This window comes from Tetrao urogallus (genome assembly GCF_951394365.1).
Source record: "Tetrao urogallus genome assembly, chromosome: 2".
NCBI lineage: Eukaryota > Metazoa > Chordata > Aves > Galliformes > Phasianidae > Tetrao > Tetrao urogallus.
Window position 1 is genome coordinate 8,551,948 of NC_136814.1, and position 27,946 is coordinate 8,579,893.

Sequence of the window (27,946 nt, forward strand, 5' to 3'; positions counted from 1 at the left end):
CTATCGGGTTTTGTTCTTTTTAGAGTTTCCCTGCAACAAGAAGCAACCAGTGAATACAATATATAATTCACCTAAGAACACCTACACAGGAAATGTACAACCCAGGGTCTGATAATTTATGCCTACAGCAAGCAAAGGAGCACTGTAAAGCTGAAGATAAGCAGTACTGCTTCAAGTGCTTGCTCTGAAAATCCCTCTGTGCTTACAGGCATAACACAGGAAAGTACCAGTGCTTTCAAACAAGCACAAGAACACCTTAATTTAATTGAAAATTATGAAAAAGACATTGAGTTGCATCCCACAACACTCAACTGTATTAGCACCATTTATATTGCAAAGCAGACTGAAGGCAGGTCCAGTCCTAATTTGACCCGGAGTGGTATTTCAAATATAAACCTTAGAGAATCAACGAGGCAATCATCCTTCACCCTAACGTTTTGTCCCAAAACAAATTTAACTTTAGCTTGGACTAAACATTTGTACTTGAGAAAAGGATTTGTTTTACAACAACTTTCTTACATCTGATTTCCAACAACTCTACAATGCAAACATACAGCCTAAAAAAAAAAAGAAAAAAAGCACAGTAGTTTCTTGCTGGCAATACTCTTTTTTACTCTTTCCTTAAAATAACATTTGGTTTTAAACCTAACCAACAAATCTGTTCAAATGATAATGGCTTTAAGCTATATCACTTTCAATTGAGTTGTTTTCTATGCTTGGTAGCATCTGAAATACAAAAACAAGTGTCTACTATTGGGAGATTAAAAGTCACTTCCTTAAAGACAGCTTATCCTTTCAAGTTTTGAAATTATGAGAAGTGAAAAATCCACAAAGCATTTTATTTTTTGTATATTTTCATGTTTTATAACAACATGAAATGCTATGATCCGTGTACAGCTAAGAGCTCATACACCAAGAAATAGTCCTGAAGAGCATGGTCAACTTCAAAGTTTAGGTATCTGAAGAACTTGAAAGAATAAAAAAGATAAAATCACCGTAAAGGAGCTCTAATCTAAACACAGATTTCTCTTCCCCTCGCTGAAACCTGCTTCCCTGCATTCCACAATTAAGGAGGATTATTAATTTCATAACAAAACGAATGAAAGATAAAGACCTTCACAATGTATATTCCTTCCCAGAACCCCCAGGACAGGATATAGCATGGTGTAAGCACCCTCTGTTCTAAACAGCAGACTTCCACTTTTTTCATCACTAAGGTACATTGGAAAACCTTGCCTCTGGGTAAATGGATGGTTCCCTGCCTGGAAAAAGCTCAAGTGTGGTTTAAGAAAGTTCACAGAATGAAGCAAGTTTTTCATTCTTACATGAAAGAAACAGACAACCTAGACTATGGAAATAAAACAGAGCAGGAAGAAAATTGCCAAGAACCAAGTAGCTGCAACTAGGGTAAGAGCACAGGACAACGTGCATGACCACGCTTGGAGTTTTCTTTCCAGCTGGCCCAGAATAGAAACCACAGCTTGTGGACTGATTTGTGAAAGGGTATTACTGCAGCCATGGCAAAGGCAAACACAGAGCTCCCAACTACAGCCAGCGTCTAGTGTCAACACACCTTACTAGTCATCTTTAGTGTGTCAATTTCTTCCCTTTGTTTAGTTAGAGTCTCATTCATACTGCAGAGATGGTCACTCATCATACTTAACTGATCCTCATAACTTCTCTTTGTCGTCATCAATTCATCCTAGGGGGAAAAAGAAAAAAAAGTCAGCAGTTTGAAGCCTTTGTTCAATGTAAGAAAATGGCTGCTTTGCCAGTTGGTCCCATCTCTGCTGGAAGGTAAATGCAACTAAGCCACACCACTGAAAAATATCACAAAAAGCCCATAGGTCCCCTTTTACCTGAAGACTCGTGTATTGTCTGTCACCCTTAATTTTGATTGGTTTCCTTAATAATTTTCCCAACTCTTTATAGCTTACATGAAAGTTGAACAGCTACATTTTCCAATATCACTTCTAGCCAAGTAACAAGTAAAATCTATAGGGTTAAAAAAAATCCACATGTATATGAACAAGTGTGGTAGATGAAGCTCAAGGAGTCAGCAACCCATATACATTTGCAGTGTGACTGTGACTTTAGAATTAGAGATATGGAAAACCTGTGCACTACTAGAACATAGCAATGACTAGATACAGACCATAGATACAGACAGGATAGGAAGGGGAGGAGTTGCACTCAATACAAATGCATGGTTTAAATACACGATGTTATAATTGGTACGTGTATACTTCAGTAATCTTCCCCTCACAGAGGGAAATAAGGCTAAAACAATCCTGTGCTTACACATACAGAAAACACATTTTTATAAAGCAGCCTTGACAGTGGGCTAAAAACACAGGCTTGGACACTACAACCATTTCCTTGCAAGGATCTTCCACTCCAAGTGTGTTATTTCCATCTAGTCTCCACATACCTCTATTTCTTACACCATATTACTAAGGACCGAAAAAGCACAACTGCAGCTTAGAGGTTTCTTCACCTTCCCCTTATACACAATTACCTTAACAAGCACATCTATTACATCACTTAACATCTTACTTGCCTGTAATCTACTGATGCTTTGACTAGCCAGTTTCAACTCTTCTGTGAGTGATTCCTTGGACTTCTCTGCTAAAGACAGTCTTTTGGCAAGTGCTCGACACTGGCAGTTAGAGCAGCATAGGGAGGACAGAAGGGAAGAAAGTTAGTTCCAAAGTGTTATATTGTGCCATCTTTAACTAAATGCTTCGAGTGTTTCCATCTTTTTGTAATCCTCAGATATCAAGAAACTTACTCACAATCTGCGCAGTTTTAAATACAAAGATAGTGAAATAATTAACAGTAAACTTGCTTTTATTTTACAGATTTTCCATATTAGTAAGTGTTCTGTTTTCATCCCATTACTGCCAGGAAATATTTCATAGAAAGCAACACAAACATCTCACTTTGTACATTATTCAAGTATCATACAAAGATGGCTTACTATGTCATCCACTATCAAAAATTAATTTTTAGTAGTTTCTGTTAATCCCACAAGAAATATTCACTATGTACAAGAATTACTTCTTGACCTAAAGTGAAAAAAGGAAGCTAGAGGGACCATGAATTATTTTATTAATTCTTAAGTAAAAAAAAAGTAAAGTAAAATTCTTAAGTAAAAAAAAAAAAAAAAAAAAAAAAAAAAAGATTCTCAAGGGAGCTATTTTCATTTCTTCATGATACATTCAAGTATTGAATGTTCCCAGCATCACTTTAAGATGAAACCAAAAATAGCTTTTTTGGCTAACTAAAACCAGCCACTTCAATTTATATCAACAGACCAATACACAATACACATTTTAATTCTTAAGCTTTTTTAGCCTTACTGGGTGACATTTTTCTTCCTGTTGTTTAAAGTCTTTCTATAACACCCATTTTTATGCATACAAGACCACAGCCAAAAAATGTACTGCAGAAACACATTTTTCCTGGAATACGTACCATAGATTTAACACTTGCTCATGGAAAATTCAGAAGGGGATTTACTGTTTTCAGTAGAAACAACTGTATTCTCACCTCTGCATGAAAGTGTACTGATTTGCTGTCAGCAAGCTGTAGATGGGATGTAAGTTCTGCTATTCTTGCCATATAGTGTTTTTTAATCAAGTCTTCACGAGATTCAACATCTGGAATCTTATAAATATAAATGACTGTTTAATTTTTTGTTTTAATAGACTGAATACTTACACCACAACACTGTCCTCTATACTGAATCCCCTTCTGTACTGAGGCCTCCCAGTCATATCCAAAAGCATTTATTTCCCCAGTTCACAACAAATTACAGGAGGTCAGCTGACATCAGCTCATACTTCCTTTAAGGACCAAGGATGCAAGAGGTTTGCTTAATTTAAGATATGAAGTCTGATGATGAACCCACTGCAAAAGCTCATTCTACCAAATTCAAGAAATCCAAACACTTACTGGCTTTTCTCTTTAAGGAATAATTCTTCTGCATAACTAAATTTCAGAAGCTACTAAACTGTAAGAACTACAACTAATGTCACACGCTCTACAAGATCATTTAAGATATATTTTTGTTTTGTTGTTGATATTTTGTCTGAGCTGCTCCTATGTTTCTTTGAGAACAACTTCTGGTTTGGGATAGCCTGTACTTGTGTTAAATACAGGGCACTTGAGCCAGCAACTTCCTCTCTCCCCAACCTCAACCCCTTTCTCAGGGATTGAGGCTTTGAATCCACTTCTGGTTTCTAAACACAAAAAGCAAGACTCTCCTTCAGGTACAGAGCACAGATCTGGACGAGCTTGCACTGCTCCAAACTGCTGGCACGAATAAGAGCTACAATTCATGACACAGAAGAATATTTAGAAGAAACACAAAAACAAACAGAAATATCATTTTAGAAACCTGAAAATACAGTACACAAACTACCTGCGTGACTTCTGTCATTCTACTGTTATTTTTAATAGTTAATTACACCTTTGGAATAACATTGAGTTTTAAATTTTTACTAGATACATTTTGATAACATTTAAAAGAGATTACCTTCTCGTTATCAGTAGTTATAGTCAACATCCCAATCTAAAACAAGGAAGACAATATGCATGCGAAAACAGACATCAGTCATAAAAGGACTTCAGTCAAAAACAAATTCTTGTGACAGTTAGAATTAAGTTTAAGCATCTCTACCTGCAACATAAGCAAGGGTGGTGCAATGAACGCCCTGAATAGATCTTAAGGCGACACCAACTCTCCAAAAATGAAATATCCCTTCTACACGTTAGGAGGCTTACAGGGTAACAGCAATGAAATCAAACAAGATCTAGTTAGCTTACCTGATTATAGCTCCCATATTATACACACATGAAAATTAGTGCTTCCGTGTATTGAGATGTCTCTTACTTACCCAGTTTCAAGAGCAAGGAAATCCACCTTGCATTTCTTGAGTACCTTCTGAATTCTTTTCTCTGCAGTTTGATTAATAAATTACACTGGCAGCTGAGTTTCACATACTCACAAAACTCCAGCTGAGATGTATGTGAATAACAAGTTTCACGTCTGGCCCTTTACAAAGACATTCTTACATGTTTTCCTTGACCCAAACAGGACTACAGATTTATGTCTATGGGCAATGTTTACATGATTTACTGACCTACCAGTTACAGGAAGCACCAACCAGAAAAAGATGTCCTCCTTAAACTCCTAAAGGAGAAAACTCCAAAACTTAACATGACAGTTTATTTCAAAACTGGTTGGCCATGATGACCTTTAAGATCAAATCTTCTCCAACCTAAATGATCCTATGAAAACATCTCGTTAGTATTTTTGTGGGCTATTATTTACCAACATACAAAGACAAGACAGAATATATGCCATATCCAAAAGCACTGTTGAACCCAAGCTCTAAGAACTCATGAAAGTTATGCAAAATTAATGATGCAGTGAACACTGGAAACTTGAATGGCTTCAAGTCCAAATTAGGTTATACTACACTGACCTGTTCTTTCTTAATCCACTTAAAAATACTGATCACCTATTTCTGTTTGCTTTCACACACCTGCAAGGGAAGAAGTCCTGGAAACTCAGAGCCAATCTAAGATACATATACTCTTCGCAAGGCCTCCTACCTGTAGTCATAAGAGTCAACAAGTCAAGCACCTATTATTTCCCCCTCAGCCAATCAAGTACAGAACTACATGAATGTTTCCATTAATATCAAGGTACTGAACAAAGTCTCAGAAGTCAAGTTCCAAACTCTGAGGAGAGTATCAGCAAACAGCTTTGCAAATCAGGAGCTTAAGCATGACTGCATTTCAACATCAAAAAACTTTCAATATTAACGTTCCATTGATCAAGTAGTGCTGTTGTCAATTACCTTTTTTTTTTTTTTCTTCTGTTGAAGTAAGAAGTCACTTACCAGACTAGTACTTTTGATAGGTTCCCTCTGACTCTTCTCTGTAGTTTCCTCCTTTTGTTCAGCTATATTTGATAAAACAGAACACTCTTGTACAGTTTCAGCTAATTGTCCACTAAGAGAGTTCTTCAGCTTTTGGTTTTCCTTCTCCAGTTTTATTTTTGCTAGCTGGGCCTCCAACATCCAGTGCTCTTTCTCTTGTTCAAGTTTCGCAATTTTCTCCAAACTCTGCTGGACCTTTTGGATGGAAGTTCACAGTGCATCTTACTGAACATAGGAAAAAATACCCTCCAGGAGATGTTTGAAGACAGTACTATTTTAAACTATTATACAGGTGAGGTAGGCTGCTATCTGTAGGCTTAAGTGTGGTCATGTATCACAAATGACTCATCTGCTCAATGAGTCTGAAATAAGGGTTACCAGCTACTGCTCAAAGAGCCGAGGACAAATTAGATGAAAATCAGAGCAGGCAGAGGTTAGAAGAAAAACAGGAAAGTTTAAAAGATGTTTGCAGATAACAAAGCAATGCTGGTGCCAGGCACACAAGTGAAACACAATCCTTCCCTTCCTAGACATTCCACTGACGCATACAGAAAACCCCAGCTTGTCCAAGTAAGGAAAGCTAAGGAACGTTATATAACCTATCCCTCCACACATTTCTATTTGAAGTCATCTCATCTCAACTAATATGCTTTGAATCGGTTATTACAAAAAACAGTGAAGTCTTTCGTCTACAGAAGTTAAAGGCCATAAGCACAGCAAGAACATTCAAGCTAATAGCTAAGTTTTAGTCAGTACATCAGTCAGTCTCACTCAGAGATGGACAGATTGCACAGGCCTTTTAAACACCACTTAATCTCCCTTTGCCTCACCTTCCAGAAAAAAAACAAACACATACTTCAAGAATGATGGGAATAAGACCTATTTAACATACTCTAAGAAACTTGTTGCTATAAACAACTTCTGCGTAGTCCAAGAAAACCCACTCAAAACAGTACACAATATTAAAACATGTTTGTACTCTTTTACTTCCAGAACTGTAAATAAGATATCTAGAGTCTTATTTTAAGACTCAGAATTTCTATTTATGTACAAAACTACACACAGGTTGACTACTGAATAGTACTTTGCCTTTATAAATACATTACCAAGTATTAGTAAAATGTATACCAGGATACCTGTTGTGCGAGACCTTCTCTACTTTCTGTGGAACTCAGAAGGACTCTGCGATTGGCCAAAGCCTCTTCATAAGGCACTGAATCTGCACAAGGCTGCAGAAGAATAGGAAAAAAAAAATCAAAATGTTTGACAGTAAACCAGAATAAGTGTTCTACATTTATTTTCTTCTTACCCTCGTTACTTTACCAGAGGGAAGAAAAACATTCTCCAGGTGTTTACCATCAGTAGAAAAAAGTTCCAACTTAAAAAAACCCACCTACTCTCCATCAAAATGCACACCTAATTAAAAGGTGCTAAGAAAACTATGTGCTACTTAGTGATCAAAAGTATCTTTAGGTCCACTTGACAGACATCAGAACATCAAAGGGGAGCGATAATAACCCTTAAGTACACCTATATCACCACTCAGTTTTTAATTTTAATAGGAACTGCAGGAGATTTGGTAATGTTCAGTCTTTTAGTTCAGCATATTTTCTCTATCATACTTATTTCCTAACATCTGGTTTCTTCTTCATTTGATCTCAACTGTCTTCAGTTAATGCAAATATAAAAATGATGCCACTCAATTCACATTCTTGGCAAACATGGGAGGCAGGTTAAAATCAGTAAAAAAGATCAACTCAGGACCCTCCTCAGTACAGAAGTTACTCATGGAAATGGGTAACAGCAGAACCAACACATACTGTCAGTTTTGAGAGCAACTGTGCTCTCAGATTTCTTCAATACCATTATTTCTCTATTTCTCTGTTTTCTCATTGAGAAAAATGCTTTCCAAATACTGGAAACCATTGATTTGTATTCTCTTTGTTACAACTGAAGAGCAAGCTAATTATGCTATCTCTATGCAAGCACATGAACAGAACAAACCTTCTTCAGAGTCTTCATATAGGCAACTGCCTTTTTCTTGTATTGCAGCATACACTCTGCTGAAAGAGGGCTGATGAACTCTGTTCCTCCTTTTGGGCCATAGCTCAATGAAGAAGTGAAGTGATCCAAGTTGTTGCTAAAGAACGAAGCAATCTAGACATACCAAGAGAAGTCACTTTCTGAATTAAGCTGAACAGAATGACTTGTCAGAGCAGTTACATGTTTAAGTGAGGGAAAAGCACTTAGTGAAACTGGACTTCACATAGCTCAGACATCACTAAGGCAAAACATCCTTTTCAAGGTACCTACTATTATCACCTATTGTTTTTAATGTACAGCACAAAAATACCTTAGAGTAAGTCTGAATATAGGTAGGAGTACTAAAGACACATTTACATTTCTCAAATCTTTTTTTTTATTAAAGAAAAAAAATGCTCAAGTTGTGGCATTATATTTAGACAAAGTTTCCATTACCTTGCCTATTCCATTTGTTAAAGACAAAATGGAGGACAAAATACAGTCATTTGTAGTTATGAGCTTCTGTGTGGCAGTTGGAACATCTTGTTCTAGTGTAGCTTTTTGACTGTAGTGCTTGGAAATGTCTAGAAAAATAAAAACATTGATATCATTTATGTTTTTGTCTATTTAAGTGACCATTTCCAACTTCAGCTTGTGACATTGAAATTTGAATACTTCTACCCTCCTTGAGTTGAATAAATGTTTAGTCTGGGTACTCTTAGTTGTTCCATAGATTGCCATAGATGGTTGATCATGATCAGAACAGACATTGTATCACAGAAGGGAGAAGAAAGAGACATATTTAAGTGTGCTCTGTCCCAAAAACCATAATTAAACAGGGAAGACAAGCTCCCACTGAACATGCACTTTGTTCCAAAGCATATTTTCCACTTCCACATACTTATATCAGGACAGTAGAGACAGACATTAAACATTACTAACAATTAGTCCAAAGCTTATGGAACTTAAAAGGGTAGGGTATTAAAATCGCCAGGGCAAATCTAGAAGGCTACGAAAACTACACAGCACAACAAGAGGTATTCTAAATTTCTTTCAGGCAAAATTAACAGAATTGTCTTCTGAGGGTGGGGGAACAAACAAAGATCACCACCACCACACAGAGAACTTTCTGAAAGTAATTTACAAAGAAGCATTATTTTCACAAGTGAAGTTTCACAGGTACAAAAATGAGAAATCTCAGGTCATTATCACCAGAAGTTGTAACCTGATGCAAGCTTAAGGAATTGGAGTTACATTTGGGTTAGGGAAGGTAGAGAGAAACTACAGATCAATAATTCTCTAATGCGGGAGTCTGAGGTGTTGCAACGTTTCCATTGCTAACTAACAAGTTCTGAACTTTTCTTCAGACTTTCTCAGTCTTCTTTACTTCTTTTGTTAAGTACAACTTACGCTGATGTTACGTTAGAGAAACCATAACAAGAGGCAGAAGGCACACATCAAACTTACCTATGCTGCAGTGCTGCCTGGTTTAGTAATTCACTGTGTTTGACCTACAAATCTCTAATGTAATCATTTAGTTAAACCAAAGATTCTATAAAATTAGGTAGTACTATTGACATTATTACTAATAGATTAAAAAAACCAAAGCATCTTGTTTAAATTAAGACCTTAATGTTTATATAGCTGACTGGTACCAAACCAGTTCAACTACAGTAATTACTCTCCCCAACACAGCGACACAGGAACAGATGTTACAGGATACATAGACACATCATTGCTTTAAAACTCCTTGAGTGTTAACCAAACAGTACTCCATTAGAAATGCAACATACCCACGTTCTTTATACATAAGGAGAGTCAGTCATTTAGAAGGAAGAAGTTCTGTTTTAATTTTGAAACCAACTCCCTCATCATCTCTGGTCATACAATCATATTTTAAAAGTGTAATCAACTTGAAATCTAAGAAAACTTCCATTTTGATGACAGTGCCAGGTTAACATTATATAAACAGGGAATGCATACATACAACATTCCATTCTATATGTGTTCAATTACAGCAATACAGTTCAAAAACTAAGGTGCCACAGCTCACAAACGGTCTAGAGTGTCACAATTTAATCTTCCAGAAACTTACAAGAACTAAACTAACAGAACAGAGTACCATAAAACATTTGGGGGTGACAAAAACTTGTACTCAGCAGGTTTGGTGTCAATCTATAAAGGCAAAACAAATCAGATTTACTATGTACCACACATTTAACATTGTAACAGAGAAAGCTGATGTTTGCTGTGTTGAAAGACTAAGGATGAAAACTGAAACCTACTACTACTCACGTAGCCTCACCTTTCAGGATGTCATGAGACGCATGAAGGCTTGCAGCAATGTTCGTAAACACCAAGCTGTAATTTGTTCTAAGCAGTCCTTCTGGTTTCGTACCTAAAAGTACCATGAAAAAGGAGAAAAAAGTTAGAACTCTATCATTAATGAAAACATTAACTCTAAAAATCTAAGACCGGTTTCTCCTAGCCTCAAAGCAACTGAGCCCAAGCTCGCACTTACTTGGTAAAGCAAGAAGACTAACATATGTATGTAGCTTCTCAAAGATCGCCGTCAACCTTTTCATGTCTCTGTGTAGCTCCATATTTCTAGCTTTCAAAGCAGCTGTGCAAAGAGAAGACTCACACTCTTCTTCCAAACTAGGAATATGATTTTTAAACACACAAAAACACAAATGAGCAAATCTCTTACATAAGAATTTCAGGATCTTGGGGATAGATAGGTAGTTCTTTCTACACTGCCAGTCCAAAGAAGCAATAAAGAGGTTATTTTAGAAAGGCTAACTTATTGGAGTTACACAGCAAAGTTACAAAGAAATCATAAAAGCCTTTTTCTTAACCCAAATCCTCTTTTTAAGTCTTCTTTTGCACTGACAAAGTACCTCCCTTTGACCAACTCAGGAGCACACATTTTCACTACAGAAGGGATGTGCATCCAACAGTTTTGCTACACATGCAGATTAACAAAATCTTCAGACAGGCCCAAGAAATCAACAGTTCCAGTGTACAATATCTGCATAGTATCAATACTATTGAGTAATACAATTAAGCATTAAAGTCTGTACAGCTTTTATTAAAGCCACATCTTCAAGGGGAGAAGTTTTAAAATGTAGTGGTTCAGTTCCAATGCCTACTGGAAAAAATGGCAGAAAAAAAAAAAAAGCATAACAAAGGCTCAAGAAACAATATGCAAAGAAAATTTCTGCCTTTAATCCAAGGAGCTTTAAGGTTTGAGTTAATATTTGAGTTGTAGACATCGTCAATGTTGCAAATCTGACAGTGCCCCTTCAATGTGATCTATTAAACAAGTTTAAAAAGTACCTTTTTAACTGATAAGGAAGAATCTTTCTTAAAAAGCATAAGTATGAAGCTAAATGTTCTGAAAAGGCCTTCAATTTCACAGTTGTTTCCTGGAAAGAAAAACAGTGTAAGTATTTCTGCTCTGTTAAAGTCTTTTTTAATACTAAAAGTAAGAAATCTTACCAGGACTGTCACAGTATCTTCTGTAATACTCTCAAACAACTGAAGCATTCCTTCCTCCAGAGGGCGAACATAAAAAGCATTTTCATGAAGATACTGTGAGAACTGAGTACAGAGAGATATTTGAGATGGTGCTTGCTGAAGACTCTCAAACTGTTTCACATTTAACAACAGAAAAGTCAATTTTAACACAGTATCTATCACTTTAAATGATCCCCAAGACACCAATAATAAAGTCAAGTGATGTACAGCCCCCTCCTCCACATGGCACACAGACATACAACCTTGAGGGAAAGCAAAGACAGTCATGGAAATCCAGGCAAACCCCTCCCATGTACTGCTCTGTCACAGCACCTTCTCTACCTATACCTGTCATGCACAGTACACCTGGGTTTTTGACTGTAAAAAACTTTGTGTTACTTGCTCAACCACATCAAATTAAGGCTAGGTCCATGCACTCAGTAGGTCACCAAAACAAGCTGTGCCACCTTCCTCTCAGCTACTGTTTTATCAGCCCTCGTGCTATTAATCAGCACAAACATTTCAACAGTTCTGCTGTGCAAAGTAGTGAAGAACTGAACTGAGTTAAAACTGACAGCAAGAGAAAGGTATACATTTTATGTTTTCAGTCCAGTCCTCCTTGTGGGCAAAAGTATGCTTATGCCAGTGTAAAGGATGGAGGGGTAACTGAGCAAAGTAGGAATGGCTGCTGTCAGCAAATGTGACAGTTAAGAGAAATCCTGAAACTCTGGCATCATTGCACTGCCCATCTTTCCTAAAATATGCTTAAATAAATTTTATGGCTAATTTATCCTCCAAAAAAGTATGCCACAGAACAGAAGTATTCACTCAACCTCTCCAAAATAAACACTGGCAGTACTCTCAGGTTTAAAAAGTTTAACAATGTAGAGATACGTATCACAGCACTAAAGAACCTTTTCTGCAATTGATACTGGCGACCAGGATTCACCCCACAGAAAGATACTTTCACCTTTGGTTATTTATACTACAACAGCAAGTAAAGATCCCGGGCAAACAGGGTACAAGAAATTTTTCTTATTATTATTATGCTGCAGTAACACAGTGTTAACAAGAAGAGATGCCAAGCTCTTATGCATGCACAAATCTGGATGGAATTATGGTCAGTTCTTAAATCTAAGGAAAAAAGAGCCGCATGCAGAAAGCTCCTGCCTCGTGTTGCAAGGAAAAAGACTGGAATTATCTGGCAAGATGCTGAAGCCCCAGCAGAAACCAGCAATCCAATGCTTAAGGAGAAAAGGAATACTTGAACCTGGAAAGGAATTGTCCACATCTATTTTGAGTGTCTGGTGGGGAAAATAGCTTGAAAACGCCAGACAAGACCTGGAGTTGGGGAAAAACAGGTCAGCGCAAGTGTGCTAAGTCACTGCATGATACTTGTTTCATTTTCTGTGTTAAGAAAGGCTTCTGAAGCACTCGGTGCAGAAGCTAAGGCCACACTGAGAGTATCTGCTAAGCAACTAGGTGTGTTAATTGAAGACGCAGGAGCAACAGCAGCTTCAGTGACTGACAAAGGAGACTTTGTTGCTGGGCAATCACCACAAAAGCTGTGAGGTAGGATGCACTAAAGCATTTAGCTCACAAACATACAAGAATAAAGGTAGGCTACAAGAGAATTCATGATGACAAAACCTAAACAACTATCCAGAGAGAAGAATCAGAGTTGGGAATAAGTTGCACTTTTCAGCTGTGTGAAAGCACTTTTATCTGCTGAAAAACAAAGAACTGTTGATTAGGACATTAAGACAAAAACATGCATGAGAAATGATGTCTACGAAACCCAGTTTATCTGACCAGAGCAAACAGCAGTATGTCTGTGGAATGCAATCACCACACTAGGCCACATAAACAAGGAGACTCAGTTTCTGCCCCGAAGAACTTGGAAGATAACAAAATTACAGTTTTTAAAAGAAGGATGTGTCATTCAGAGTATTATTAGTGAAGCAAGAATATACTATTCTCAAACGAAGATCAATGTTGAACCTCTGGGAAAGCTTATTCTTTATTATATACGTAGAAGGGTTGAGAAAGTAAATTGAATAGGATTTCTCTAGCTGATAAATATCCACAAAAGCATATTCGTTGCCTGTGAGGAGATTAATGGAGGTCCTTCACAGAACAGTCCTTAACAGAAAAGTTTTGCAACAGTTTACATTTGCTTCTACAGGTGTTATACAGCCATTCAATGAAAGAGATGAACAAGACTTCAAAGTCTGAGCCATACAAACTACTAAGCTGAAATCACAAAACACTGGGTCATCTAGCAACTTTAATGCATGTTCGTCTGCTGATGCTACTTAGTCAACAACTCAGATGTTAAAGCAGTTTTATTCCAAAGCATATACATGGACCTCCTGCACGAATATTTGTGCACAAAATTATCATCTGTGCTTCATGACATAAAAAGAAAACCTCAGAAGATGCAACTTGAGAACTCTGGAAGATATCCCTATGAAGTCACCCCATTGAGTTGTGAAAGAAGAGCCAGGTCAGATTTCTCAATGTCAACATACTTAAAGTCATAGCAGAATCACAGAATGGCCTGAAAAGGACCACAATGATCATCCAGTTTCAACCCCCTGCTCTGTGCAGGGTCACCAACCACCAGAGCAGGCTGCCCAGAGCCACATCCAGCCTGGCCTTGAATGCCTCCAGGGATGGAGCATCCACAACCTCCTTGGGCAGCCTGTTCCAGTGCTTCACCACCCTCTGTGTGGAAAAACTTCCTGCTAATATCTAACCTAAATTTCCCCCGTCTCAGTTTAAAACCATTTCCCCTTGTCCTATCACTATCCACCCTCATAATCAGCTGTTCCCCCTCCCGTTTATAAGCTCCCTCAAGTGCTGGAAGGCCACAATGAGGTCTTCCCAGAGCCTTCTCTTCTTCAAGCTAAACAAGTCTAGGTCCCCCAATCTTTCCTCACAGGAGAGGTGTTCCAGCCCTCTGATCATCTCAGTGGCCCTCCTCCTCCATGAGCTCTACGTCCTTCCTGTACTGGGGGCCCCAGGCTTGGATACAGCATTGCAGATGGGGTCTCACAAGAGCAGAGTAGATGGGGACAATCACCTCCCTCTACCTCTGGCCACCCCTTTTTAATGCAGCCCAGAACACAGCTGGCCTGCTGGGCTGCAAGCGCACACTGCTGGCCCATGTCCAGCTCCTTGTCCACCAGGACCCCCTAGTCCTTCTCCGCAGGGCTGCTCTCAAGGAATCTTCCCCCAGTTTGTATAAAAACCTGGGATTGCCCCGACCTAAGTGCAGCACCCTGCACTTGGCATTACTGAACCTCATTAGGTTTTCATGGGCCCACTTCTCCAGCCTGTTCAGATCCCTCTGGGTGGCTTCCTCTCTTTCTAATGTATTGACAGCACCACTCAGCTCGGTGACTTGAAGCTTCAGAACACTTACAAGAGACCTCTTCACACAGGCAGCCCAAAATAAACTATTCGACAAGTGAACGGTCTCCTTCATAAACCTAGCTTACATCCAGTTTATTTCATGTTGTAGTTACACCATATTCCATGTGTATTACAACATATTCCATACCCCAGTACATTTTCCTACTACTTGTCCAGCTAAGACAAGCATCCAGGTAGCAGTGCAATATTTAAATAATCAGCTCAACTCTTCAACAATGCACTTCCATTTAACGTTTCAAAAGCAAAATTATGATTTGATGACCATGCTGCTGCTCTCCATGCTGTTATTTTAACAGAGGCATAGAGGGAAAGGAATTTTTGCACCCACCCCTTTGGGCATGGACAATCCACCCAGCAGAAAAGACCTCCCATGTAAGAGAGCTTGCCTCTCAGGAACACATTTACAACCTTCCAGTAAAGGTGGCAGAAGTTTCCATCTGTGATTATTCACTCAGGAAAGTCGACATAACTGAATATACGTACAGCTGTAATCAGAAAATTTTACCTTTTGATTTAATGGCGATATAGTGTCTGTTGCAGAATCAATGGGAAAGATCTGGACCTTCTGCTCAGTATACGTATGAAAATTCAGAAGAGCTGTTACAATTTCTTGCACAAAAGACAATGCCTGGCCAGCAAGGTCTCGCAACTTGAGCTGTGAAAACAGTTATAAAAATGACTGTATGATATGAACCTATTTAAATACAAAAAACATTCTATGTTCAGATACAAGAAAAAGGCTATGACTTCTTTCCTTCTAGTTCAACCTAAAACAGTAAAGCAATCATTTATAATTTTCCTTAAACGTTTTTAATATACTACAACACAATTTAGAAGTGCATGTTTTTCTTTGATAAAGTGTATTCCATACAACAAATGATGATTTTGCTCTACTTTGCTCTACTCAAACTATGGGCCATAAGAACAACAGCAGTTACTATAAGGACAGACTTCTAAAGATCAATAGATTAATTACTGATGACAGCTCAGTTCTGTAAGCATGGCAACACTGAGAAGTTTATGACGACTTGCTGTAAGGGAGCTTAACTAGGTACTGAAAAAAACAATGGGATAAAGGAATGCTTATCCTGTTCAGTAGAACTCAAGTCTCCCACCTGGACAGAACTGAGCTGCTGCTCTCATTAGGCTGTTCTTTAGTTTTACTGCAGCAGGAAGGTATCTGAGAAACAAATTCAAAATGGAGCAGTCCAAAAAAAACCCACAAAGGCAGTGAAGAAGAAAACCATGTTCTACTGTGGATGTGAAAGACAGAATAGTATGACACTGCAGACAAGAATGAATTATTTTTCAGTGATGAGCTGGTAATACTTCAATGAAGTATTAAATGATGTGAATCTAAACAGTGGATCAGGTTTAGAGGGCAAATAACAGTTATTATACTCAGTCTGTGTATGTCAATTAGTTATGCAAGGAAGGAAAACAGACCATTACAGTTTTTTTGCTGTCTTTTATGCTGCAGCCAGCGCTTCTACAAAAGAGCAGAGTCATAAAAGTCTGCCCCAGAACATTCTCAAAATTGCAGACCATTAAATGTGAAGTTCTCTCACAAGGGACTACCACACAACTGTAAAGGGATAAACTCCATGCAGTTATTCAGATTTTTTTCTGGTACTCAGCAACAGGCTGAATTAAGACCATTTCCATCACAGAACTGTACAGCAGGTTGCCATTTCTCAATGCAGGCTTATGAGGAACAAGATCACTTACAGACATATCTCCAAGAAAAGGAGAAAGAAGCTATTTGAAACACTTCTACAGAGAAACGTGAATGCATTACCTCAAAGATCCTAGCTACACAAGTTGGACTAACCACCTCTGCATCATGGAGTCCATCCTCATTGATAGCACAGTCAGTACTGACAAAGAACCTCATTTACTCCAGTTAAATCCCTAACACATATTGGAATTCACACAGTACTGTGGTGCATTTTTGAATATAGAGCAAATCATCTTCCCAAGGAAGATGAAGGAAGTTGGTGATATTACAGCAATGAACTCAAACTGTTTTTAATATTTAAATGATCAAGGGGAATTTGGCTGCAATAAAAAGTGATTTGTCTAGGAGTATTTCATAAAATGCAGATGCATCTCACAGAGTTCTCAAAATTACATGATTTATTCCCCGAAAGGATTACAAGCAATGACAAGTAATACTAACTAATATAATATTCTAGTGTACAACCATGCATTTTACAAACCAAAACATTCTTCGGAGCTCCAGTAACGCAACTAAAGAAGCTGACTTTCAGTGAAATGGAATTTAAGGTAACAAAGCTTTCTTTTTTTTTTCAACAAGAAGTTTAAAACCTCTAAACTAAAGCATCTTTAAAAATAAAACGTGAGATTTTAAACAGTGCAGGTTGGTGCTGTAAAAAATAATATCTCATGTAACTTTTACTAAAGAAATACTTAAGCCTTTTTACCACTCTTCCTACGGAGGTATAAGTGAATTAAAACCTACAACAATCATCATCTGGGAGTTAATGGACTAGTTCTAGGCCAGGGTGAAATGAGCAGTTAAGTATTAATAACCCAAGAGAAAAGCATCTTTAACAAGTGCAGAGGCTTTGTGGATAGAAGTTTTCTTGGAGTGCCAAGTGAGACAGGCCATCTTCTGCCACCTTGGGTTGCTAAAATGGCAGGTTTTATTCAATACCTGTGTAGAAAGTTACCTCTTTAAACATGAAGTCCCAAGAAGTGCTTACCTGATATCTTCTGTTGTGCAATGGTACATTCAGAGCATTGTACCGATTAGATCCTACAGGGCAGAAATTGAGATGTGTACTTATTAAGACACTTTTTTTTTTTTAATAAGAAAAACACATTTATTGGTATACAGCAATTTAAATGAAAATTTCATTGCAGTAACATTTTAGTTCATGTAAGTAATAACAAGAAACTGGAAGAACTTATTTAATGAGGTTGGACTAATCACTGCCACTCAAGAATTGTTACTGTGACTAAGTGGAGAGGAAGTATTTCCATGTTCATCTTTTAAAAGTGATATAATTACCTGAACACCCTAAATTTGATAGGAAACCTAAGAAACTTCTTGCACAGAAGAGCAGTATTTATTTATTTTTTTACTATGTAAGAGTGAGAAGTCTTTTTTAAAAATCCTCACAAAATTTAAGATCTGCAAATTTCAGTTACATCCCGGCAACTGTTAAATAAGATTGGTGTATTCTTCCCACTGTTTGTGTGCTCTAAAAAGCTCCTCTACCTACATCATTTGTTGATAATTTAGAATAAGATCTACTCTCCATACATTTCAGGCTTTGTTTAGCTATAGAGCACCTGGAACAATTAGTCAAATAACAGATGAGCACACTTATAAAGAGGCAGAGGGATATTTGTACCCAATGAACAGCTTACAAAGCCTAAGCACTTAAAGAGAAACAGATCCATTCTCAATTAAATGCAATAAGCACCACTTTAGTTTAAATTGGCATAAAAGAAAACTTACAGCTTCTTACTCTTTTTTCCTGTTATTCACAATGGAATCCATAGCAAACAAACATTTCCTAACTTTCTCTCATTCTTCTGTCACTTAAAAGCTTTCCATTCCTGCAATGTTTTCTACACAAGCAAAAGTGTTGCTATGTGATCATGGCAGTTGTGTAAGCAGATAAACTACTTGCATCCAAGATCTTGCTACAAGGACAACCACCTGTGGATATCAGCCAAAGCAGGCAGAGAAGCATAAACAAGAAGACAGTAGGCAAAGCTCCCTACTTGTGAGAGGAATGAAGGGGAAAAAAGGGATATCAACTGAAAGCACTGATATCTACGCATATTATGCTGTACGAGGGTCAATGTTTTCTAAAGAGAAGGATCTGTTTATTTCTTTATTTCTTCCACCCCCAAGCCAAGACTCACTGGATTGCCAGCACAGAACCTGGATGGCTCACCCTGCAGCACCCAGCCAGATCAGCTTCTAGAGAACATAAGACTATTTTGAACATTTTTGACAGAGCTTAGAACCTCATGAAAATGCGAAAGCTTCTACCAGTAAAACCTATAAGAAAGACAACAAACAGCCTAGTTCTGCTTTTCCAAACTACCTTACCAAAACCAGCTTTTTCACTATTCCAGATCCTCCTACTCTCACTGCCAAAATAGTAGAGACTGACATATGCTTAAGTACAACCTCATTTTCAAGCTATTGAAAACAGCACCCAGCACTCATCTTGCACATATTGGTTTTGGTACCAAAATAGTCCTTCAGGTCAAAAGTCCCTGTTCAAAAAAATCAAAGTATCTTTTCCTTGGAAATATGAGTGAGCCCAAGATAAAAGATGAGTAAGTAGTAATCTGAGTGTTTTCTAATCAGAGGTGAGAAATGTGACAGACTTCCCACAAAGCACAGATCCTTATTTAAACAATATATTTCCATAGCTACTAGCTTATCTTTGGTTTAACAGGATTTTAAATACAATCTACAGTAACACCCTTTCAAATGAAAACCTGAACAAGTGGAGAAACTTTCATCTTTCACAATACCGTCAACACTAAGCAACACAAGCAGCAAGTTACTGGAAAGCCTTTTAAAGTTTCAGTTTTCATTCTATATATAACACTTGATACTTTAAAATCACTAAACAAAAAGATGAATGTCATCACAGAATGGTTTGGGTCGGAAGGGACCTTTAGAATACAAAGTACAACTAGCACCAGGTACCTGTAAGAAAAGTTGGGCATCTAAACATCTAATGCATTTTAATTCTTACAGTGCATTTCCTCCAGATGAACACCCAAAAGTAAAGAGGGCTAAAAAACACACACCAAGGCAATACGTACTTGTGTCATTAAAAGGTACTTTTTCATTGATTATGCATAGAGATTCTTCCAGTCGACTGCCCAAAGCTGCTTGAAGATTCTTTAACTGCTGCTGACTAAATAACAGAACAAAAACACAGAAAAAAGCACCACATATACAGTGTAAAACTTTAAAAGTTAACCTGTTTCACCACCACCTTAGCTCACCCTAAGCAACCCTTGAGTGCACAGGACACGTCTCTCTCTGATGTCAGAAAGAGGAGAGTTACAGTCATCCCTTCTCCTTTGTGTCACATTTACAATACGTGAATGTATTTTAATCATTAACAAACACATTGAAAGATGCAACAAAACACTGTAGATCCCAAATTGCATTCTCAAGTTACTTTAAAGTTGATCTTCACATTATTATCCAGTCCCACAGTTACTGCGTGTTGTATAAAAATGTTATTTCCTACTGAAATTTGAATGGGAATGCAAAAGGGCCTCCATGTTAGCTAACACATACTTGATACAGAATTTCAACATACAAGCAGTGAAATGCTGACAATTCAGTAAATCACCACATCATCATTAGAAGTATCTTCAGAGCTTTTCAAAGCCCCCTATTTAAGCATTTTTACCACAGCACTTGTTCTCCCAAGATCTTGCAAATCGTTCTGATACATTCTGAAGCAATTTTTCCTTAGATCTGCTTCTCTTGAATCTGATTGCATACAGAGAGGCAAATCTGAGTTATTATGACTATTAATATCTCTAGGATAGAGATGAACAGTAAACTACTCCAGCATTATATACAAAGATTACTGAGTGTTTATTTTTTCAAACCAAAATTCTACACCTTACCCAGCTTAGGCCCTCAAAATCTTCATGTTTTGTTTCCAGTTTGACATCTAGAACCCCTGCACATATATTGGAGGGTAGGAGGAAGGTGTCAAAGCAATAGTTTGCTTTTTCTTTCAATAAAACATTGAAATACATGGAATTTTATCAGGACTGACAAGAATCCAAATAGACAAGCAATATATGGAGAAACTACCCAGTAAGGAGCCCATGTACATTAACAAAGATCTTTATTGAAGAACAGACCCAGAACTGCATAGAAACTGTATAATATGAAATACAGTAGCATTAAGCATGACAGAAAAACTCAGACAGATTGCAGAAGTACAGACGTTTCCCTCTTATAATAAAAAGGAATGGCTTATAATTTATTTGATAAGTTTTGCTTCACATTTTGCCCTCTAATTTCCTAGGCATGCACACTGTCAAGCATTATATCCCTCGCCTTCCGAGGACAAAGCTTGGATCTCAAAGGAAAATGGAACCCTTCCTCTAAAAAGCTGGGGAAAATGTAAGATAGTGCTTCCATGAAGGAATATTAAAATAATGATCTGTTGAGCACTGGACATAATGGCTGAAATCACTCAGTATCAGGCTTTATTCTTATGAGTCTCCCTTCATAAAGAGTAGGGACAATTTCTTACAATGACATTAATTACCCAGTCAGACACAACAGATATGTTTAAAATCAAAAGTAGATTAGGACAATGCTTTTCTTTTTTTTCAACTTCTCTTAAAATAATCCCCCAAAACTGCAAACAAGCTGCAGTAATACACAGCTTTCATGAGCTTTTAAAGTCATTCACAGGTGAATTCACAACGATCGTTTAATCAGAGTTCATAGAATTCAACTATCTTTATACCTGCCAAAATAACACATACACTTCCAAGATTACTATTGCATGGAAGTTTTTCATCTGTCCACTGACCATTACTGTGCATTTTATCCATCTCAATAAAGATCTATATGGCAATTTTTTTTTCTAAGTGCACCACAATAAGGAACTTCAGAGAAATACACCCTAACTTGATCTGGCCCGCAATTTAATTCCGCATTTTCTACAACTTGTCTTCAATACAGTAAGACTATTCTAAACTAGCAACAGAATCCCTGAGCCAAAAACACACCAAAAAAAAAAAAAAAAAAAACAAACAAACCTCCAAACATTCCAGCTGAATGTTCTACCTAAGAAAAAAAAAGCTACTGTTCAGGAGGCAACGGAGGGGGAAAGTGGGTAGAACAAGAGGGAATTCTTAAAGCTCCTTAGTTGGTTGCCTTGGTATCTTACATAAGTTTTCTGAGGCTTTTTGTTGTTGTTGTTTGTTCCCCCACCCTCATGTGCAGCTTTTAAAAACTCCTATCTTAGTTTCATGCAAGTTCAGTAGCCCCTTTGCAGTTTATAGTGTTCAATTACAAGCACTCATCTACTTCACAGCTACCTAAAGCATTCCAGCAGACAAAATCATTTATTAGAGCTGCTCTGGACTGCTTGTCTAGACACACACAAAATGAAGAGGTCAAACCTGCACCACCTTGATGATATGCTGTTGCCTTGTATTTTCTGTTTATCAACTTTTTTTTTTTTTTTTTTAAAAAACATTATCATTCCTTAAAAGTAATCAAGTCAATCTTTCAAACCAAGTTGTTGTTATATTAAATAAGAACACTTACCATTCTTCGGTTCGAAGCCTACAGTCCTTAGCTTCTCTTTCTAGTGTCTGAGACTTGATCTTTATGCAAGAAGATAATCTCACAATGTAATTACTGACAGAGCAAAACATTTCAATACTTTTTAAACTCGTCACGTAACAGAAAAGCTCCTTACTTCCAATTTGGATTTATCATTCTGCAGCTTTTCAATGGTATCTGTGTATTTCCTTGTTAAGCTGTCCACTACAGCTTGATGCTGGGCAGCATCAGTTTCCAGAACTTCCAGTTTAGTTCTCAGCTCTGCTTCTAAACGTTTATGCTGCTCATCTGCTTCAAAGTACTAAAGCAAGAAAAGAAGAACCTTGCGTTAGTTTCATTCACTGCAGAATCTAGTTCTGAGTTACACTGACGTTCAGTTTCAAAACAAGTACAAGAAGAAATTCTACATTGTTCTTCACAGAAAAAAAACTATTCAGGATCCAAGTACTTTCTGCTTACCGAAAGATCTGCAACATCAAACACTTAAAATCTTTCTGGTGGAATTTTGAGAAATTAAACTTGAACCACAAGGTTTTCTGCTCACATTTTTAAAACAAAGTGAAATGTATTCTTGACTCAATGATGGCAATTTGCAGAAAATACATTAAGCTTCAAAGCAGCTCCAAAACGGTACGTGAATCTAGAAGTTTCCAAATCAGTATGAGCCACATGAGTACTTCCAGTAGATTTTCACCTTTTAGTGACAGCTAATTTAAGTGAGAAAAACATCATTATATGAAATATTTCACACATGGTCTTCAGAACCTGAAGTCAAGATACTTTCTTGTTTGACAGGGGAAAATATTTATAAGCAATACAGTCGGATCTAATCTACTATTGTGCATGCAACGAAATGCTTAATAATACTACATTTTTAGGCGCTGTTTTACTCTCTTCATCATTGTTTGTGTGACTAGTCTTATCAACTAAAAAAAAGATTGAAATCTTACAAGTATATGCAGGCGTTCGTTCTCTTCTATCTTCTTCTGAAGATCCTCATTGAAGACACTTTTCTGCTCTTGACTCAACTGAGATGAAGATTCTGCACTTTTCTAAAGGAAAACAGATGCGTGCATCATCCCCAGGTATGTGGGGGTATCCCAAAGCACAACCTCAGGTGTCTGAAAATGCATTGCAATCACCGATTTCCAACAGAAGCACATGAATGTGCATTCCACCGAAACAAACACCTCTAACACCACGCAATATTGCACACAGCATTAGCTTCAAAGCAGCGCTTTTTCCTTCACGCTGTTTTTACTGTACTGAAGTAGAATGCTCATTTAGTGATGACTCAGGAAGCCTCTACACAGACTTTACATTCACTCTCATGAGATGGCTTCCATAGCGGGTTCAGGACATTACTTGAATCTCGCATGATTCCAAGCAGTCAGTAACATTAAAGTCTATGCTTCCTTAGTTCCAGGATCTACATATAAGGCACATTTCCCCCATCAAGCATCCATGTTTAAGCTGGCCTGGTCATATGAAAGATGAGGAACAATCACAGGAAGCACTCTACACTCTGCCATCTAATAGTGCAAAGAAGCACAGGAGAGCACAAAGACTACAAAGTAGGACACCTGAAACACAGGCATATGTTCCCCTCTTTTTAAAAGGGCTGCAGTCTGACACAAATCATCCATCAGAAACAATCTAGATAGATCTAGATGCAATCTACTTCACCCCCCATCAGCAAGAATCACAAGGATGACATAGAATTTTGTACACTTATATTCAATAGAACATACTCAGAGAGACCCAACAGGTAAAACTACCTTTTAGATACATTCCATTTAATATAAAGACACCTTACAATAATACAGAACTAGGTATTCTGGCAGTTGAATACGAAAGGAAAAAAAAAAAAGTCAGTGGTGATGGCTCACAAAGCTCTTCAAGCCAAGCCGAGATCCTTCCACATTTGGAAATGTCTAGAGAAGCTGTAGGTAACATAACTTGAAATAAGAAAAGGACCAAACTGCATTTTGAAGAGTCCACTGTGGTTAATAACGTAAATAGAGGCACTACACTTGTCAAGCAAGCAGATAACAATGCAAAGGTGTTTAGGGAAAAGAAAGGAAGATGAGCATATCATTAATCAGTTGAGTGACTTCTTCAGCATCAGTCTTCAGAGCTGATATCGCACATTTTGAGGGATACCCAAAGAGATGAGCACGTACCTTGTTCTTCTTGCCCCTAGTTTCACTTAACGAAAGTTCATCTTGAAGTAACTCCACCCGTTTGGCAAGCTGCTGATTTCGAAAGGTCAGGCTGTCCATTTCTTGTTGCAATTTTCTCAGTGATTGGTCCTTCATCTTCAATTGCTCCTTGGTGATGAAGAAGTCCAATTAAAAAAAAAAAAAAAAGCCAACCACGTTATTTTAATACAAAAGCATCAAAAGAACTCATTAAAAATAGTCTTTCTTTCATATTTGAACCGCGACAAGTAAAAAACATTCTACTTCCTTTAGCTGCCTGCAGATCATTCTCAAGTAGATACTTAATTCTACAAATTAACCATTAAGAAGCAACCTTCCGCTTTCACAATACCAGCACCTGCAGAGACCAATGAACACAGCAGCCACAGAACAGAAGTTCTTACTAAGCTAATACCTTTATTTTTCTCTTCATAATACCAAGTTCAAAAAACCTTCCATTCACCTTTTTTGCCACAGCTGAATACATTTGACATGAGCAGTTTTTGGAGATTACCTTCAGAGATGCAGAGTTTGCTTGCTCATCCACAACCCCTTTTTTCAGTACTTGGTTCTGAGCTCGAAGCTGAAAAATAAAGAGATGCCACTAACTATGCAGGACAACCAAACAAAAGCCACTCACTAGAATGTGCATAAAACATCATATACTTTCATGACAGCACTAGATGTGCACGCTTCTTACAGCATTCTGTTCAAGAAGGTAGTTCCAGGCAGAAAAGTTGCACCAAATTTGTATCCTGAACTGATAAGAAACACGATGTTATTTTACCAGCTGAAATTCCTGAGTCAAATAGAATAAAATACTTACTATCATGAAGATTAGTTACTAAGATACAGTTAAGGTTTCAAGAACTGTAAACAGCTAAGGAAAAGTCGCAATCCTTGCTTGGATTCATTGCTACTTCTGCCTCTTCCTTCTTCTCCCCATAGCTGTCTATGACATTAAGAGAAGCTCAGAATAAACAGTTAAAATCTCTTTCAAGAAGAACTAAGCTATACTTTAAGGAAGAATACATATTACCATACGTAGCAGCAAATAATCCAGAGATCAGCTCAACAAACAGCTGAAGAAAATATAACAAAGAATACAAGAAGTCCTCTCAGACTTTCTTATGAAGTTTACAAATCTGAGCTACAAATCACTAAGGTGAAATATAACACTCAAGAAGACTCTTTCCCAGTCACTTCACGGAGTACCTCTACCCTGTGGCAGTAAGGATACCAACAGCATCAGCTTCCCATTTCTTGATGATTGCTTGAATCCTGGTTTCTTTCTTCAATGGTAGATTGTATTCATTTGATATGTTTTAGTCCAGCTGTTACAGATACAAATTAAAGGGGTTTGTATAATCCTTGGGAACACCTCTGGCAGAAGCATTAAGGCAAGATTCAATGTGAATCAGCAACAGCACACCTTCTCTGATGACTGAATATACTTCAGAAGGTCAAAACCCAATTGACATCACTAAACACAGGCTTTCACCCTTCAGTATTCCCATTGTGTTGCTAGGGCATCACAAAGGTAAGAAAAGAAACTCGCAAGAGCACCAGAGACTTCCAAGCACAAGGTGTCCCAGCAAGAAGAAGCACTGCAGTAGCTTTCAATTCCTCTTTCTGACACAGCCACTAAGGCAGCAACATGTGAGATGCAGAAATGAAACAGAATGAACTCGCTCAACTGTGCTGCATCAAGTTAACTACGCTCAAGTGCAATCCACCAAAGGCTGTCACAGATTGAAAGCTCTCCAACTACTGCTTCAATTAGTGCTGTGTGAGAGAGCAAGAAGCTGTAACTCAAAGGGAAGAAAAGTTTGAGAACACAGATCCTTCTTCTGGACTGCGCTGAACTGAGAGGGAAAATTATCTTTTGCCAGATACTTCTCTTATCACTTTGTGAATCTATTGAGCTCTTGTCTGCCCTATTCCCTGCTTTCACACCGTAATCAGAGAACAGACACATAGCTTTACAGATCTACTCTCCTTTTCCACCTGCACACAATAAGCCACCAACTCTCCAACTGATTACTTGCATGAAATGAGTTACCTGGAAAGGTGATCCCACAGTGTTCTGGGGCTATTCAGCAAAAAAAGGAACAGGAATAAAAAAAATAGTTCCCACAGAGATCCAGTGGAACATTGCAGGCTGACAGTTGCAAGACAAAGTTAAAAGAACACTTCTGGACAATGCGATTTTAGAAGAGAGAGGATCCAGTAGCTGAAATATTCCGAAGCTATAGTCAGAAGGTCCACACAGCAAAGGAATTAAGCAGCAAAGTCCCTCAGTTACCTTATCCCGAGCCATGTTTAATGTCCAAGGTACAGCAGAACCACTTTAGAAAGCAACAAGAAATACAAACAGACAACAGTTATGACAGACAAAACCCTAAAATCAGTTCAGTTTCATTAAGTGTTCCCACAAGGTGAGTTTAAGAAACATGTATCTATCTGTGAATAATTTTGACTCAGTACAGTCATTTACAGCAGTTCCAAGGAGAACAGTATTTAATGTGTTATTCTGTAATCTTGAGAAAGGTGTCAAATGCAGTCAGTGTCTTGTACCAAGCTCTTTTTGATGTAGAGACATATGAAAATTAAGTGCTGACTTTCTTTCTCAATGTTGTAGAAAAAACTCTGATATTCAAAACCAAAGTTTCATCTTCTTTTCAGTGAACAGAGAGAACAGCTTTGGATTAACCACGACTCCCACCATCCAGGAAATCATTTCAAATGCACTGGGAAAAAAAAGCACTTTATCCAGGGACAGATGTCTTTGCGAACACTTCTGCAAGCAGTATAAGAAACAAGAAGCAGTCAGTCACCTCAGACAGCTGCAGAAGGATGGGAACAGGGGTAGGACAGATGTGAAGTCAAGCATCCTCATTGCCAAGAGGCTGCAACATCCCTGTGAGCACCCCGACTGCCTCTGACATCCATATCCACCAGTCTGAGCAAACTCAGCTGCAGGTAAGAGCTGCACAGACACACACTCAAGAAGACGGCTAAGCCTCACACCTGACTACGAAGTGAAAAGCCAAGGGAAAGCACGACTCAACTCGCCTCCCCAGCGCTGCAGAACCACCTGCTTGTCCCATAGATGCTGTGCAGACGATGCCACCACTCCTCCCCGCGGTTTGACCAGCCGGCAGGCGGCACCACCGCGCTCCGCCCGCGTCTGCAAACCCACACCCCCAGCCTGCCCAGCGTGCCCTCTCCTCACAAACAGGCGATCTTCGGCCCCCTCGTCACCTTGACCCGCACAAGCAGCAGCCGGCGGGAGAGCGCCGGGCAGCACCGGGGCTGCGCGAGGAAGGGCCCCCGGCCCCCCGCAGGAGCAGCCGTTAGGTGGCGGCAAGCAGCGGCCGCGCGGGGAGCGGCTGGAATGCTCGCGGAAAGGCTCCCGATACCTTGGAGTATTCCTGAGCCAGCTTCTGGTACTTCCCCTGCAGCTCCGCGGTGGCCGCCAT

At 38.3% G+C, this 27,946-nt stretch overlaps 1 protein-coding gene across 3 annotated transcripts; it reads right to left on the bottom strand.

The window, feature by feature from the left end:
• On the bottom strand, window positions 1–27,946 carry PPP1R21 (protein phosphatase 1 regulatory subunit 21; the record flags this gene model as incomplete). 3 transcript variants are annotated; one of them, XM_079550881.1, is made up of 22 exons in its annotated part: window positions 1–30; window positions 1,574–1,702; window positions 2,561–2,659; window positions 3,553–3,669; window positions 4,541–4,576; window positions 5,913–6,146; window positions 7,088–7,180; window positions 7,956–8,108; window positions 8,430–8,557; window positions 10,279–10,371; window positions 10,495–10,631; window positions 11,313–11,401; window positions 11,475–11,576; window positions 15,436–15,585; window positions 17,657–17,709; window positions 19,752–19,846; window positions 22,246–22,304; window positions 22,400–22,564; window positions 23,214–23,315; window positions 24,447–24,593; window positions 24,979–25,047; window positions 27,887–27,946. In XM_079550881.1, the coding sequence occupies 22 exons, from the start codon at window positions 27,944–27,946 to the stop codon at window positions 1–3; spliced, it is 2,340 nt and encodes a 779-aa protein (XP_079407007.1). The 3 variants fall into 3 exon arrangements, with proteins under 3 accessions (XP_079407007.1, XP_079407008.1, XP_079407009.1); XM_079550882.1 differs by lacking the exon at window positions 4,541–4,576; XM_079550883.1 differs by lacking the exons at window positions 4,541–4,576; window positions 7,088–7,180.